Raw genomic sequence first — 16,105 nt, 5'->3', positions numbered from 1 at the left:
TGGGAGCAGAGCACTGGTCAGACCCCACACCCAGGCACAGCCACGCAGCTCTGTGGAGGCTTCTCTATTGCTAATCAGTGCCCTGAAGCCAAGACCCAAAGCTCTGCAAGTGTCAAGTCACATGAAGTTTATATATTAAAAAAAAAAAAATTCTTAGTTCTAAAGAGCTTTGAAATTTTAATTTTGCTATGAGTGCAGTAAATTTATGATCCCTGAATATAAATGTCAAGTCCAGCAATTCTTTCAATGAGGTGCAGACCTTGGACTTCTTTTATTTCCCCCCTTAGAAGTCCACTGGATGATCAACAAGCATGAGATGAATCCAGTCAGAATCCACTTAAAATACCCACATATGTGTGATCTGTTCCCTTCCTTCCACAGCATCTCGTTTCCTTCCATACAGGCAGCCTTAGTGATCATCCCAGATGAACCCCATTCCCTCTCTGTAGCTGAATATTGATTTCCCTCCAGTGCTGCAGAGTCCAGAAGGGCAGGGAACCCAAAGTTTCTTACCAAGACTTTTCATAAATAAATAACTATGCAAAGGAGCATGATCTTGCAAGTATACTTATTTAATTCAGAAACAGACAATTAAAGCAGATTCTGTGGAAATGCTGAAGGGTAAGGATATAAAAGTGCTGGAGGTACTCACTGAGGAAGCCAGCTGACAAAATCCATCAGAGAAGGAATTAGAAGAGGTGATATTTTATCAAATTCAGTTGCAGCTTTTTGCAATGGGGGATTTGTTAACATCCTATAGAAACTGGGAAAAACGGTCAGAAAGGCCCCTGGAATAATGCAGCCTTTCCATAACCCTCTATATTGTTCTCCTGGCTGCGTAACAGACACAAGGGGAAGTTTCTCTACAGTGGCAAAACAACAAGCCCCTGCTGATGCTGAGATCAGGTTTGCTCCCATGGAGTAAAGTGACAGGACTTCAGTGTGACACCAAACTGCCACAAATGGCAATTTACATCTGCTGCCTGAAGTTTATCGCTGAGCAAACCACAACATTCTTGTCTGTAACAGGGGAAGTTTTGAAATCTCTTCCATTTTTACTAAATTATTGATTAGATTCAGCCAGCTCTTGGCTTTGGAGGCTGCAGCACAGAGGGACTTCCAGCACGCTGAAGCACCACGTTACCTAACTCTGCTCAGAAAGACTTTTAAAATCTACAAGCTCGTTTTAACAACCACCCCCAATGCTGCTAAACTTAGAGGAGCAGAACACCAGCAACAACCGCTCAAAGTTTTTTGCCAAGTTTTCCCTCTTCTCCTCCTCCTCCTCCTCTGAAGAGGAGCTAAAGATAAAGGGTGGGACTCTGCAAGGCCGTATCCCCGGTTACATGGCAGCGCTGCCAAACACCAGCACGGCACGTCCAAAACTGTCAGGTCAGGACTCTGAACTCCATCCCACCTACCTGTGCACACAGCCACGCAGGGAGGCCAGTGAAAAACCATGCACGCTTCCTTCACTGTTAACAGAGCCTCCAGACTGTGAATCACAGACTGGAGGACCTCTGGAGATCACCTTGTCCAACCCCACTGCCAAAGCAGGGTCACCACGAGCAGGTTTCCCAGGATCACGTCCAGGTGGGTTTGGAAGCTCTCCAGAGAGGAAGACTCCACAACCTCTCTAGGCAGCCTGCTCCAGGCTCTGGCAACCTCACAGTGAAGAAGTTGTTCCTTATGTTCTGATGCAAGCTCCTGTTTGTGCCTACTGCCCGTTGTCCTGTTGCTGGGCACTACTGAGAAGAGACTGGCCCTGGAGTGATGTCATCCTAAGGCAGACAACACAACAGTGCCATCAACTGCAGCCTGTGTTTCCTCCACCCATTATTAAAACAAGCCCACCTTCTTTATATGGACATATGACAAAGCCACATCTTAATTTTTATTGAGTATTAAATATTATTTTAATGTAAAAAAAAATAAAAATTTCAACAACATTGAGCAAAGTGGACGATGCCCTGACCTCCAACTTTATCAAGCAAGGAAGGAAAACTGTCCTGTTCCCACACAGCAACACCTCCATTTTTCAGACATGAACACATTTCCAGCACTGCTAGCAACAGCTCAAGTACTTGACTGAAAAAGTTCTACCAGATACTTAGGCACTGCATTATTTAGGACTCCTCCAAGCATGGCAAATGATTGTACTTAAAAATACCAGTGACAGCAGAAAGCCTTGCTTATCCCCAAACTAACAGCATCCAAGATGAGCAGCACACCACCTCTTTCAGTCACGCATGCCCAGCTGAGGGACAACAGAACATCTGGCCCAGCTGCTCCTCTAAAAGGATGAAAGGCTGAAATGAATGCCCAGGTGCTGCCTGTGAATAAACACAGCAGAAGACAGCAGCCTGTGGGGAGTTAGTGATGGGCAGTGAACACAGGGGCTCTGGGACATCTCCTGGCACCTCCTGGCTCCACGCAGGGCAAGAATAATTATACGTGGTCCTCCCACTAATCAAGAAAAGTGCCATATTTGGCCACTTCAGGTCATAGTTTAGAAGCACATTGGTGTTATTTCCTGTGACTGTTCCAAGGGCTGCATTTAACCTCTGGGAAGTGGTATGAATAGACCTGATGTTTTCCAGAGGGAAGGGTGTTAGTGGTCAGATCATCTAGCTCCAACACCTCTGCCATGGGCAGGGACACCTCCCACTAGACCGGGTTGCTCAAAGCCCCATCCAGCCTGGCCTTGAGCACTTCCAGGGAGGAGGCATCTGCAGCTTTTCTATGCAACCTGTTCCAGTGCTCACCACCCTCACAGCAAAGTATTTCTTCCTTACACCTGACCAGTACCGACCCCCTTTCAGTTTAAAACCACGACCTCCTGCCCTGTCACAACAACACTCCCTTACAGAAAGTCCCTCCCCAGCTCTGCTGTAGGCCTTGCACTTGGCCATGCTGAACTTTTGAGGCTGACATGGGCCCACCCCTGAAGCCTGTCCAGGTCCCTCTGGATGGTGTCCTGTCCCTCCAACACATGGACCCCACCACTTCATATGCAAGACAACTGTTTACAGAGAAGTTAACCCACACAGAGCTTGGGAAGAGAACACAAGAATTTACAGGTGTTTGGCCACTCAGTAAACCTGAGATTTATTTTTTTAAAAAAAGTGTTTCTGAATACTGGGTTTAAAGAGCAACTAACATCATGTTAAGAAAATATTCAGTGCTTATTTTGTGATAGCACAAGACTATCAAACCTTAAGGAAGGTTTGATTGCTTTGTATGATGAAACAGAAAGCTAACCCAAAACTCTTTCACAGATCTCTGCCTGGAGAGCTTGGTAGTCATTCCACAACTGCACCATTTTATGAGCTATTTAGCTGAAAATAGAGGATACAGATTCCCAGACAATCCCAGGTGCTGTACACACATGGTCTGAATTAAAACAAGAAAGTCTGTTTACTCCTGTGAAATACTTCCTAACAGCCACATAGCTGTCACCTCATCAGCTATTAAAAAGGTGAAAACTGTGAACCTGTTTTCCAGTCAGAATTACTATCCAGTCAAAATTGTATTGTTATTATCCAAACCAGAAATATTTACTGAACTTACTAGCAGCAGACAAGAAAAAGCCATTTGTTACTGGAGGGTTATCACCCAAAGACCACCTACAGTGGGACTGAAGAAATCATCTTCACAATAAAAACAAAAATTGTCATCGTTTGGGCTTTTTTTGTGGTTTGTTGTTGGGTTTTTGTCTTAAAGAGCAGCATATATAGGGCCGACAATTACTTGCAAGTAGTTGTAAAACAATCCCATATATTTTTGCTTTTGTTTTCCCACCTTGATTTCCACCCATAATTTAAGTTGCCAATAGAAACACTTTACGACCACTGTGCATTATCATTTGCTGATAAAATAATGAATTTTTACCTGTGGATTTTAAAATTCTGTCCAGTGAGTTCCTACATCCCCCCCATCCACAGCACCAAGGATAAACAAAACCTCAACTAGACAGACATCAGCCTTAATGTGTGTAATGGTGCTGAGGGACATGGTTTAGTGGTGACCTGGCAGTGCTGGTTAATGGTTGGGCTCCAAGATTTTAAAGGTCACTTCCAACCCAAACAATTCTACAACTCTATATTTTTCTATTTTTTGTTTTGTTTTTGTTTTCTAGCACAGTAGAATTATTTTTTATGTTGCAAAGCACCAACAAATATTTTTAGACATACAGTTTAGGAAGATTGCAAATGTTATTTGAACAGAATTTGGTGAAAGAAATACTTTTGGATCATGGGGGGAAGAGTCAGAACCATCTGGTGCAACAGGAATTCACAACCACTGTGGAAATTGGATTTGAGCAGAACCACAACAGCACAAGGTCAGTGCTAAGTTTTGCACTTCAGGGCCTAATGTAGCCTATTACCCAGTGCAAAGTGAAATGGCATCATTTTGTTCTTGTTATTTAGGACATCTCCTGAAAGGATGCTTTGAAAATCTCCCTGTGATCTCACTTTTTGAAATGTGACATTGCAATTACCAAGTGCTGCTCTGCATCCAATGGAAGCAGAACCCTACTGATGGATCTACAGGCACCTGGTCCTTAGGAACCTACCAGAGTTGTTCTTCCATCTGTGGCAGGTTTATTCTGAAAGCTCATTTTTCTCCTTTTAATAATATTACAGTTTTAGAACATGAGACAGTAAGTTTTTAGCTATTATGTTTAAGATAAACAACCATTTGATTTAAAGGCATTGAAAAGAATCCATCACTACCACAACAAGTGAGGCAGTGACATTTTTAAGAACATTCTGCTTGCAGAGCTCACTTGCCTGTCAGAAAAATGCTAAGCAGGTAATTTATGCCAAAGTGCAGCAGTAACAGCACAAGTAAATGCAGGAATGAGACCTGAACAGATTCCCCTTTCAAAACTGTCAAGTTTGATTTCTAGTTCTGTTCAATTTTTTATCCTTTTTCCTGTCATGATACTGTTAACAAAAGAAAAAGTGGCAGCAACTGCAGGGTAACATGTTGGGCAACAACAATGCTGAAAGACTCACATAAAAAAAACCCAAACTGTCCTAATACAAACAGTGAATGCTCTTTGCAGTAATACTAGTTAGTGTGTCTAACTACAAAGAATCATAAAACCAAAGTCCCTCAAGTCTTTCTTGTGTTGAGATGCCCACAACTGCACCCAGGACTGAAGGTGTGGCCTCACCAGTGTCACAGCTGTTAACATCCTTTCCAACACAGACAGCAAGAATTTGCTGGAGTGTTTCAAGCATCTCAAGGGGCAGGAAAAAAGGCATTTGAATTTCAGGGCACAGGGCATTAAACTGTCAGTTTTATCATGATAATATGGAGACAGAAACATTCAACTACTCAATCCACTCTCAAATTAAGAAGGACATTTCATGAGTTTTTTGAGCTTCCACCTTCATTCTCCATTAAACTTCACCACACTTCCTTCCTTGACATCTTTAATCTCAACACAAGAGGGAGAATCTTCCAGAAAGACATGAAATATTGAAGTGTGAGGGAAAAGGAGTCCCAAGACTATGTACTCCTGATAAACCCGATTAAACAAATCCACTTTAAATCTCATTCCTTTGTGGATAAGCACAGACCTCCACACAGATGCAAATTGTTTTACAGTTATGTTGTAAACCCTCTCCTTCTGGGACTTTTCAATTTATGTCAATGTGTAATTAGCAAATGAATTGCACTGTAGATTGCATTCAGTAATCTTTTCTTATTCTTTTTTTTTTTTTAAATTCCCCAACTAACATACCCTCCCTCCCAACTTCCACAATTCTCAAATCGTTTTCAACTTACTGATTATCAACAAAATCAGCTTTACATCATAAAAGCCATGAGAATTGGCAGCTGGCCAGCAAACGGAAGGAAGGAATCCTTTCCAGCACACATAACCCATCACCAGAGAACTGCTGGGGAGAGTTCACCACAGAGTTCAGTACATAATTGACATGTTCACTTGGTGTCCTGGTTTGGGGTAGACAAACCCTTTGCCCCGACCCTAAACCGTGACAGTTGGTCACTATGTGAAAATGTTTTCCCCTTCCTTCCCTTCCTGACTGATGAATGTGCTGAAATACAATCAGTACCTTTATAGTATTAGCTTTCAGTACCTTTGTATCGTTTATTATAATAAAGGCAAATTGCTGATTAATCCTATTTAGGAATCCCCAGATAAACTATTTTGGCAACCATATCTTCGAGGACTACACAGGTCACCTGCCCCATGCCCAAGCCAATGCTTCCTCTTCCCCAAATGGGATAATCTGCCTTGAATTCTGCAGCCATGCTGTGCTGTGCAGAGAGCCCTGCCATGCTTTATTGGTTATTTGTCATGCACCTCCTCCCTCTAAACACAGCCCAACACTCACTCAAGGGTTTGAAGCAATTGCTATGAAGAACAAATAAGTGCCTTGGCTTTAAGAATCAAAGCTGCTACACAGCAGCAGTGATCTTGTGTCAGACACATGAAGACCTCCACTCTTCTGGGCTGAGACCTCACCTGCAGTGCTGGGTCCAGCTCTGGAGCCCTTGGCACAGGAGAGACAGCGACCTGTTGGAGTGGGACCAGAGGAGATGACAGAGATGACCAGAGGGCTGGAACCCCTCTGCTGTGAGGCCAGGCTGAGAGAGTTGCAGTTGTTCAGCCTGGAGAAGGCTCCAGGGAGACCTTGTAGCGGCCTTCCAGTACTAAAAGGAGGCCTGGAAGAAAGCTGGAGACAATCTGGTCAGCAGGACCTGTTGTGACAGGACAAGGGCAATGGTTTTAAACTAAAAGAGGGGAAATTTAGACTAGATACAAGGGAGACATTTTTTACAGTGAGGGTGGTGAAACTGGCCAGGTTACCCAAAGAGGTGGTTGATACCTCATCCCTGGAAGCGTTCCAGGTGAGGTTGCCCGGGGCTCTGAGCAACCTCTTCTGATTGCAGATGTCCCTGCTCCCTGCAGGGGAGCTGAACTAGAACACCTTTAAAGGTCTCTTCCAACCCAAACCATTCCAAGACTTTCCTTGTTGTTAAGAAACAAAGAACATCTCTCCTTCTAAGACAGCTTCTATGCCATTTTGGCCGACTTGCCTGGGGGCCAATCTGACCATGCAGTATGGTCCAGGGTTCCTCATCACTGCCCCACTCACCCTCCCATCATCTACAGCTTCTCATACCAGAATTATCCCTGGACACAGTCACCAGTGCCAAACACCTCTGAGCCCCTCAAACTTCAGCATCATCAGAGCACAGAGGCAGCTGTTGTCATCCAGAAACTTATGAGAAAAGGCAAGAAACCAAATACAGCAAAGGAGAGCATTAAAAAAACCCAAAGGTCAAAGCTTCACTCCACAAATCCCTGTAAAATACACATTCAAACTGTCTCTCCTGAAATGCTTTTGCTTTACACTGCATTCACATTCCTAATGTTAATCTTTAACAAATTTTAGTTTTAGTTTACAAGAAGTCCCATAAGCCTATTTTTTTTTTTTTAAATTTGGAAGACTTTTGTGAAGGTTTATTGACATCCTCAACAAACTTTGAAGTTCCTTTCTTTCCAGGTGGTAAATATCAAATCTTTCAATGTGCTTGGCTGAAGCAAGTACAAATTATCAAGTGTCTTCCAGCAACGTGTCACTATTGACCGCTCCTCTGCAGGATACTCCTACCTGAAGTGTCATCAGGAGAACCTGACAAATCCACAGTTCAAGCAAATTTTAAGACTGCAAACCAACTTCAAAACCTGCACCCACCATTCTGAACTTTACCAAAGATTTCTGATAACCAGATCCCCAGTAACAACATGCATGCGCATTCATGGGTAACCAACTCAAGAATGTAAATAATCAGGCATGTGTAGAGAGAAAACAGCTTTTGTTGACAAAAATGAAGCACTTCATGCAAACTGTTCAATGCACGTTTGGAACAACTGTGTAGAAAATTCATGTCTTTAAAAAAATTCTTAGTTGCTAACTTCAAAGCAGCACGCCTGCATTCTTCTACACGTGTCCACTGTACCACCATTTGTTGTGACAGAACTCCTGATAGCTATAAAGATGGGAACTGATCCAGCTACCCCAAAATGTTCCCCAGCTCAAGACTGGAGAGAGTCTGGCAGAGGCTACAAAGATGCTGAGGGGCCTGGAGCATCTCTGGGATGAGGAAATGCTGAGAGCTCTGGGCCTGTTTAGCCTGGAGAAGACTCAGAGGGGATCTGATCAACAGTGATCAAAAGCTAACGGGCAAAGGTCAAGAGGATGTGGCCAGGCTCTTGTCAGTGGTGCCCAGTGACAGGACAAGGGGTACAAACTGGAACCCAGGAGGTTCCATCTGAACAGGAGGAAGAACTGCTTTCCCTTGAGGTTGCCAGAGCTTGGAGTAGGCTGCCCAGAGAGGGTGTGGAGTCTCCTCTGGAAAGATTCCAAACCCACCTGGACATGATCCTGGGCAACCTGCTCTAGGTGACCCTGCTGGAGCAGGGGGGTTTGGACTAGATCATCTCCACAGGTTCCTTCCAACCTCCACCATGCTGGTGTTCTGTGAGGCTAGGATTTCATCCCCAAGTGCTGGAGACACATCTGTCTCTTCCTCTGTCTGACTCCCAGAGGCCAGGAGAGCAATGCTACACACCAAGGGGATGACAATGGTTTGCAAATCATCAAATAAACAAGAAAATTTAAAATTTTTACGGCTGATTACGGCGGACAAGGCAACAGCAAGATTAGTTTTACTGATGATTCTGATGGGAATCCTGGAGGATGACTCTGGAAGTGAGAGCCACAGGGGTACAGGAGAGCACAGCAGTGAATAAAAATCAATATATCACTTTTTACCAAGAAAATAAGGAGATCCTGCAACAGCAATGGCAAACAATGCACAGAACTGGCTGACCAGTAACTCACAAGAAATGACTTGACTTTAAACAAAACCATCAACACAGAAACCATAACTTCAGCTGGACATTCACAAAATATTTGTTGCCTATGAAAAACTGTGATGCATTTTTATAAACATTTTTAAAAGTTGCATACACAGTAGGTTTTGACAGATGAGGCATCCCTCATTTGGGCTCCGTCTTCTGTACAAAATACATCCTGCAGTATCTTATTTGCTCCTGCCTGTCAGGCTTTAAATATACTAATAAACATCCAGAAGAGAGCAATAGTTCTTCCTTGCAAAAAGAAATAAGGGAAAAAAAAAAATCTCATTTAAAAACCGCCAACATCTTTAGAATCCAAGCCGACCATATATTTATTCAGATTTAAATCACAATAAATTTTCTAGATAATAGAATTCTCATTTCTAGTGCAGCAAATCACTTCCTAATAATGGGGTTTTCTTTTTTTACAGCTCACACTTTATTATCTTGTACAAAGAAAGAGGCAGCACTTCTATGCAAGTGATCATTTTGATAACACACTGAGCAAAGCCTACAAACTTTATATATGCTCAACACCACACCCAGAACTTTCCCTGCTCACTTGTCTAAACCTGGTATTTTTAATATCTGCATGACACAGTAGCTGGGACTGAAAAGAGCGGACTGTGTAGGACTCACTGGGGGTTTTGGCTTATAGCAAACATTCTAGAAATACAAAAAAGGCCAAAATTATAGCACAGTAGACTGCATGGGATGTATTTTTACTCTGATCTATTTAGATGCTACTTATGCCTTCTGTATTTGTCACATCTATGTCCCTTTTACGCCTTAACCTCGCCAAGTAAAAATAAAGCCAGACCTTGTCAAGCTCCAGCAAAACTAGAATTTCTAGAAGATTCACATTTCCATCCTGAAACGTCTCTGGGTACACCACAGCACAAAGGGAATCTTTCCTCTGGGCCTGCTCACAGCCCATTACAAGCAGCTCTGGAAGTTCAGCACAGCGATTAAACCCACAGGTACCATGCCATCATCCTATTTGAGCCTCCTGGGCAGGTAGACAAGCACTGCAAATCCAGCCTATGGATCAATACCATCCAACAGAGCAGACACATGAAGGCTTCAGAGATGCTGCTGAGCAGTTCCATGAGATTATCCAGCTACGTGTCCACTGCTGAGAGGAATCAAACAGTGTTCAACCCTTACTAGCAACCCAGCTGTGGTCTTCACCCATGGAAACAGGCTTGCTCATCAGCTCTAGCAGCCACTCCCTTGCCTCAGCTTGGAAGGTTCCTGCCCCTTTCTGGATACACTCATGAACTGGGATGAGGGAACACACACAACTGCCCAACTGCACAGACAGAGACCCACTGACTTCATCCTGACAGCACCCACTGGCCAGGAATGGGACAAAGGCAGATGGGGTCAGAGAAGGTCATGGTAGGCACCATGTCTATCCCTTGCCCCACTACCGGTCCCCATATGGGAAAGTATTAAAATTTGTGGACAGAAACACTTCAAATATAATTCAAGGTAATCCATCTAAAATTCTCCATTGGGTAGGGGTGAGTAAGGGACAAATTCACTTCCCAAAATAACATTCCCATATCCAGGATTGCCTGAAAATGGATTTTTAATTGAGAATCTAATAGTGAGCACCAACCATGGCAGTCATTGCCCACAACTGTTTCAACTCAAAATTTAGCAGAAAACAAAAACACTCTTACTTACAGAGCAAATATTTAAGAATCAACATATATAAAAACTGCAGACAAGAACCAATTTGCAACCATTTTCCTGTTTGAATGATGCATTTGACAAGACAGCAAAACTCATCAATGAAGTGTTTTGTGATGGAAAAAGAAGCTTCCTATGGTTCAACCCATCGGCCAGGCAAACAGGAACGACCTCCAGATAAATGAGTTTCATTTCTCTCAGCTTTCGCCTTCTCAGCAGTTTAGTTTTGGGTCTCTTTAAAAGAACAAACACGGGCCCATTATCCAGAGGCTTATTTGTAACGTTCAGATTAAATTCTGAAAGACCAAGAGGAGCATCGGCCCCGCCGCGCTTTCCCCGTTATGTCAGAAAATGCCATTTGCACTTCTGAATCTGGAATTGACAAAAATGTAGGTCAACGTGGATGTTTTAAAGGCATGTTAAACTTCTGAACAGTTAAATCACTGCATTTGAAACAAATAGGAATTTGAGATGACAAGTACTCTGAAGAAATGGTAGCGCTGCAGCTTGCAGACACAGCCTGAATATTAGATATCCATGCAAATTATCATTCACCTTACTGCCAGTACACTTCAGCTGCTTAACTGCTACCCTAAATCAAATCTGGGGTTACTACAGGTTACTACATTCTCCCTGAAACATAAAACCTACTGTATGGCTACTCTGGTTTCATATAACAACTATGTCATTAGTTAATGATTTAAAATTTTACCCTCTGTGAGCAATTCACGTTCCAATGCAGTGCTGGAGTGGTTTCCACATCCACTTTTTTTTTTTAAAAATGCTACTTAAATGTTAAAATTCTGAAGTTAATATTACAAAAATTTGTTGAAGCAACATCTCAGGAACATTAAGTATCTTCAAATGTTTGAATACTCTGAACCCTGATGATGTAATGACCAAAAACAGTATTCTAAATGTTTTTGTATTTTTAAAATGCTTTTTACTGAAGACAATTAAGGGAAAAAAAAAAAACACAAACCACTTATTTTGGCTTTCAACTTGAGATCTTAAAACTTGTTATTTTAAGTAATGATGAATACTGGTCTCCTAACTATTTTTTTTCCTCCAATTTTCCTTGAAAGAAAGGAAAGCAAAAAGTTTGTCTGTTTGTGGAAACTTTCTCACGGAATTACACTGGTTGTTAAAAAAAAAATAGAATGCTTTAGGTGCCACCATGAATCTTTTTCTAATTATTTATTGCAGAATACACTTTTGAAGGGACACTAAAACATTCAGTCACTCAAAGTAACTGAAAATAGATGCTCAGCCGACAGACAAATTTTACAGAAGTCACAAAAGATGCATCTGAAGAGAGAAAACAACACCACAGCCTGAAGAAATGGGCTAATTATCACACTAGTACTTAACTTGGCACATGGAAAACATCCAGGATCTGCAACGCTTCTGGAGATGGAATTAAAGCATGTGGATAAAGAAGGGAAATTCACCTCTTTAGACTGAACACCTATTACCCACCCGTGACCACACTCTGCATTTTTTCTTTACTTGGTGCAAGGACTTGTCAGGACTGCACCGTTTTCTAGAGATCTAACTGTATAGATTTTACATTAGAGGTCACTGTTTAACTAATTAACAAGAAGTTATATTTTCCTTATAAAATAAACAGTAGATTTTATCTGTAGGACTGCTTATATGAAGATTCAGCTTTTCATTTTTTCCTTATAGTTTTTGTTTATATTTTTCTTAGTTGCTCATATTCATCTCTGATATAACAAACCCCTTTCCACATACTTACGTCTCCATTTTTATTTCAAGTTACAATTGTTGTTAATTCTTCCAACTTCCAGAAGTGCCCAATGGCCACAACGTAAAATGGTTCCGTAAAGAATTACTATTTTTTGCTACTTAAAAAACTAACAAGGAATTAAATCCTCCACGAGTTTAGTGCTCAATGTATTTGTGATCCATTATGTATCACTTCCAACTGGGAGAACATGAAGTTTCTATTTCCCAGAACTAAGGTCAGGACATAGATAGGGACCAGAATCCTGCAGGAGCACCAACGCCACAGGCACTTCAGAACAAACATTGCAATAATAATAAAATAAGATTGTAGCAACTTTCCATGCTCAGCTTTCCTTTTGACAGACAACTAAATACAGTGCACCACCATGTGGCAACATATTAGGGAATGGTTTGTGTACCAAGATCTGTTTTTTCCCCCCTTCAAAACGTTTTACTATTTGTTAAAAATAAATGTTAACAAAGCCATCTTAGTAGCTCTTCTTTAAGGAGGTGTCACAGCTTTACTTATCTCCAAAGCTAATTTTTAATGCAGCTGGATTAGTACAAATAAAAATGTCCAAGTATTTCTTAAAGCACAATATTTACCTAAAAACATAACAGCCGCATGACCAGTGAAAAGCTGTTTCTTGCCAGTCCTGCTTCTCTGTACATGAGAAATTGGGCACAAGCATACACTGCACATCAAGCTCCTTTTAAAACCTAAATACATTTTACAAAAAAACCCTGCTGATTAAAAGCTTAAAAAAAAAAAATCTTGGGGGGCAAAAAAATCAAACATTGAAGCTATACACATGCATTATTTAGCAGTTGCTCAGCTACTGTAAAATTGCTTCTCTCCAGCTTAACAAGAAAAAAAAAGTATTTCCATGAGAAATGTTCATGGAAACATGTTTTTGGGAACAGAAAGTCCCAAAACCCTGAAGAAAACCCTGACTCCCAAAGCCACTACATGCCACTTAGTACCCTGGAACATATTTCTGCAGCCAAACGCTAAACTCGGAGGAGAAAGCCGGTTCTCATTATGCTCCCAGTACAGTGCTGTACTGCCAAATTCCACAAGACAGCCTCAGTCAATCCTTGTTTTCGTTCAACAAAGAGTTAAATCACTATGCCTTAACATATTTGTTAGCCATTTTGTACCAACACATTCGGTTCCATCTGAATTAGCAGCGAAGACTCACTTTAAACGCCAGTCTCCCACCGAGACCCTATCTGCGTTCACCATCTCAGCTCTGGGCTCTCTCAGGGCTCACCAAACCCAAAGGCTGTTAAGAAATCTAGCAGAGAATTGGGTGACGCGATAAACAACCACACAAGGAAGGAGGCGGCACAACGGGTTCCCACAAGCTCCGTACCTCGAGCAGAGCAGTGGGAAAACCAGTAGTGGCAGAGGTAGGAGCAAGCAGCACTCTCCTTCCAGAGCCCAGGACGGACGGACCTGCGATTCCCTTTCTGCCGAAGTTGCTCTGGTGTGATTTGAGTCTCACCACAGCGCACAGAGTGAATCCAGAGCATGCACTTTAACCACATTATAAAAAAAATAAACCCAAAAACAACAAAACAACCCGAACCCAGGAAAAAAAAACATTAATCGACCTCCTGTGTTAAGATCACGCTGAAGTTTCCTCTCGTCTCAGAATCCAGCTGCCCTCTTTCCACTCTTCCCCAGCCCACCCTTGCTCACAGGCTGCCTGAAAAACCCCTGCTCTGCAATTAAGACCATGGTGATTTTCTGCCAAAGACAAGCCAACAACAAGAACACAATACACATTATGCAAGTTACTGCATAGTTATGCAAGTTAGATGCATATTTTTGCAGAGCAGCGCACGGTACCCAGGACTCTGAAGACACTTGTTTGATGTGGCTGCTTACTCTTACGTTGAGCTGTCAAATTTTCTTCTACTTGTCTCAACTGGCTTATTTTTACACTAAAATTTCAACCAGCTGCTAGCAACATTAACGAAGCTTTTCCAGTATGTATACAGGCCATTAAGGCCACAGCAAGATGTAAGCACGTTATCACTTAAGTCTACTCCAAACCAGGTCTTAGGAGGCACTTCAGGCAGAGCACCAGCACCTCATGTCCTGTAGATACCCTACGCCTGCCATTGCGAAAACTGAGAGGAACATCAGAAAACTCCAGGCAAACAAGGCCTCACGGTGGAATTATCACTTCACCATCAATAGGAGTTAAAGCAAGTTACACGAGCACTCCCGTACCAAACAGAAAATTTTTCCTTCAAACAACCCCCAGCCTGATGTTTGTGGTTTTTTTTGTTTTGTTTTTGTTTTTGTTTTGTTTTTAAATCTATCTCCATACTTCTGCAGGGAGATAAGAAGGCAGAGGTTTCATGTACAGCTTTTCATTCGAAAGCATCAGGGAGCAACTTCTGCAACGACACAGGACCCCTCAGCATTGACAAGATGAGCCACACAGAAATGGAACCTTTCTGGATACTAAAAGCATTTATTTTAGGGGGAAATATATCAATCTCCCAGCTTTAGAACACCACTTGGAAGTCCATTACCATACCTACTAGAGAACATCACCACAAAGTTTATTTCTAATTTCTGTCCTCTCTCCCCTTTTTCCCAGCAGTGCCTGTAAGAAAGCATAAACTCGACATCCAATAACTTCCAAAAACCCACGAGCAATCACACACAACTCCCCAGAACTTGAACCCCGCCGCTTACCGGTCCCGTTCTCATCGCCAGCTGCAAAGACACAGCCACTGACAGCCCAAAAAACCCCTCTGAGCTTCCAAAAGGAAACGAGGTTAAGGGCAATTGTCAACGTCTAGACTTTTGAGGAGATGCAGCTCCTCTGGCCGGGCTGGATTCATCTTATTTTGGAGTAAAACGCAACCTAAGCGTGATGTCTTACGCAAGCAACAACTATTTATCTGCAGCGTAAATAGAGCCTGCTTTTAAAAGTAGCCCATGTTTCTGAGACACACACAACTATCCTCCCACAAAAAGCCTGAAAGCTACAGGCATTCTTAAATGTGAGGCAGGGAGAAAACCAGGAAAGCAGAGAAATCAGGAACCGCTTTTTTTCCAGAAAAGATGAAGGGAGGGTAGGAGGGGGGGGGCGGAAATCTTTACAGCCGAGATTTCAAAGCTTCTAACACATCCAGCACAGGTCTCAAGAGCACTATCTGCGAAGTGACAACCTTACAAAGTTACCTCGCCGACCCTCAAGAAACAACTTTATTTAAATAACTGCTGCTGAAACTCAGTATTTAAATACTGTAACAAGTTCCCAGCTGTATCCATCAAGCACTTTTGGAGAACTTCATGCAAATACCTTCATCCCACAAAAAAAACCACACCACCAACCAACCCCAAACCCAACAAGACCTCCTCTATTCCCCAGCTGCCTAGAGAGAAGATTATACGGTCGCTGAAGAATGCAAGTTGTTACTACGTGCATTTTAAAGCAGGGATTTCCAGAAAAAAAAAAAAAAAAAAACAGCAACAGAACAACCAAACACCCCCCAAACGTATAGAAAGAGAGAAGGCAGCTCACCTTTATCCTGAGTGCAGGACAGGATCTCCTCCTCTTTGGGGTTAGTCACCTGGGTGATAATGGACGGGTTGTCCATGGAAACAGAGTGAGATTCCACCTGGCTATTTCCCTCCCAGAGGCAGGCGAGTGTGCGGGGGGATTGGTTTGTTTGTTTGTTTAAAAATCAATACGCAGGTTTGTATTTAAAAAAAAAAAAAAAAGA

The 16,105-nt window shown here is 42.3% G+C and overlaps 1 protein-coding gene across 3 annotated transcripts in view; it reads right to left on the bottom strand.

The window, feature by feature from the left end:
• Positions 1–16,103, bottom strand: part of CTDSPL (CTD (carboxy-terminal domain, RNA polymerase II, polypeptide A) small phosphatase-like) — an 81,902-nt gene extending 65,799 nt beyond the window's left edge. For all 3 annotated transcript variants that reach the window (XM_008935457.1, XM_008935531.1, XM_008935604.1), the window contains exon 1: positions 15,904–16,103. In XM_008935457.1, the coding sequence (XP_008933705.1) occupies positions 15,904–15,979 (76 nt within the window). In that variant the 5' untranslated portion in view covers positions 15,980–16,103. The remainder of the gene's footprint in view (positions 1–15,903) is intronic.
• Positions 16,104–16,105: the final 2 nt, after the last annotated feature.

The sequence above is a fragment of the Merops nubicus genome, unplaced genomic scaffold (assembly GCF_000691845.1).
Source record: "Merops nubicus isolate BGI_N331 unplaced genomic scaffold, ASM69184v1 scaffold2900, whole genome shotgun sequence".
NCBI lineage: Eukaryota > Metazoa > Chordata > Aves > Coraciiformes > Meropidae > Merops > Merops nubicus.
The sequence above is the reverse complement of the archived record's forward strand: the minus strand, read 5'-3'. Positions and strand labels throughout refer to the sequence as shown.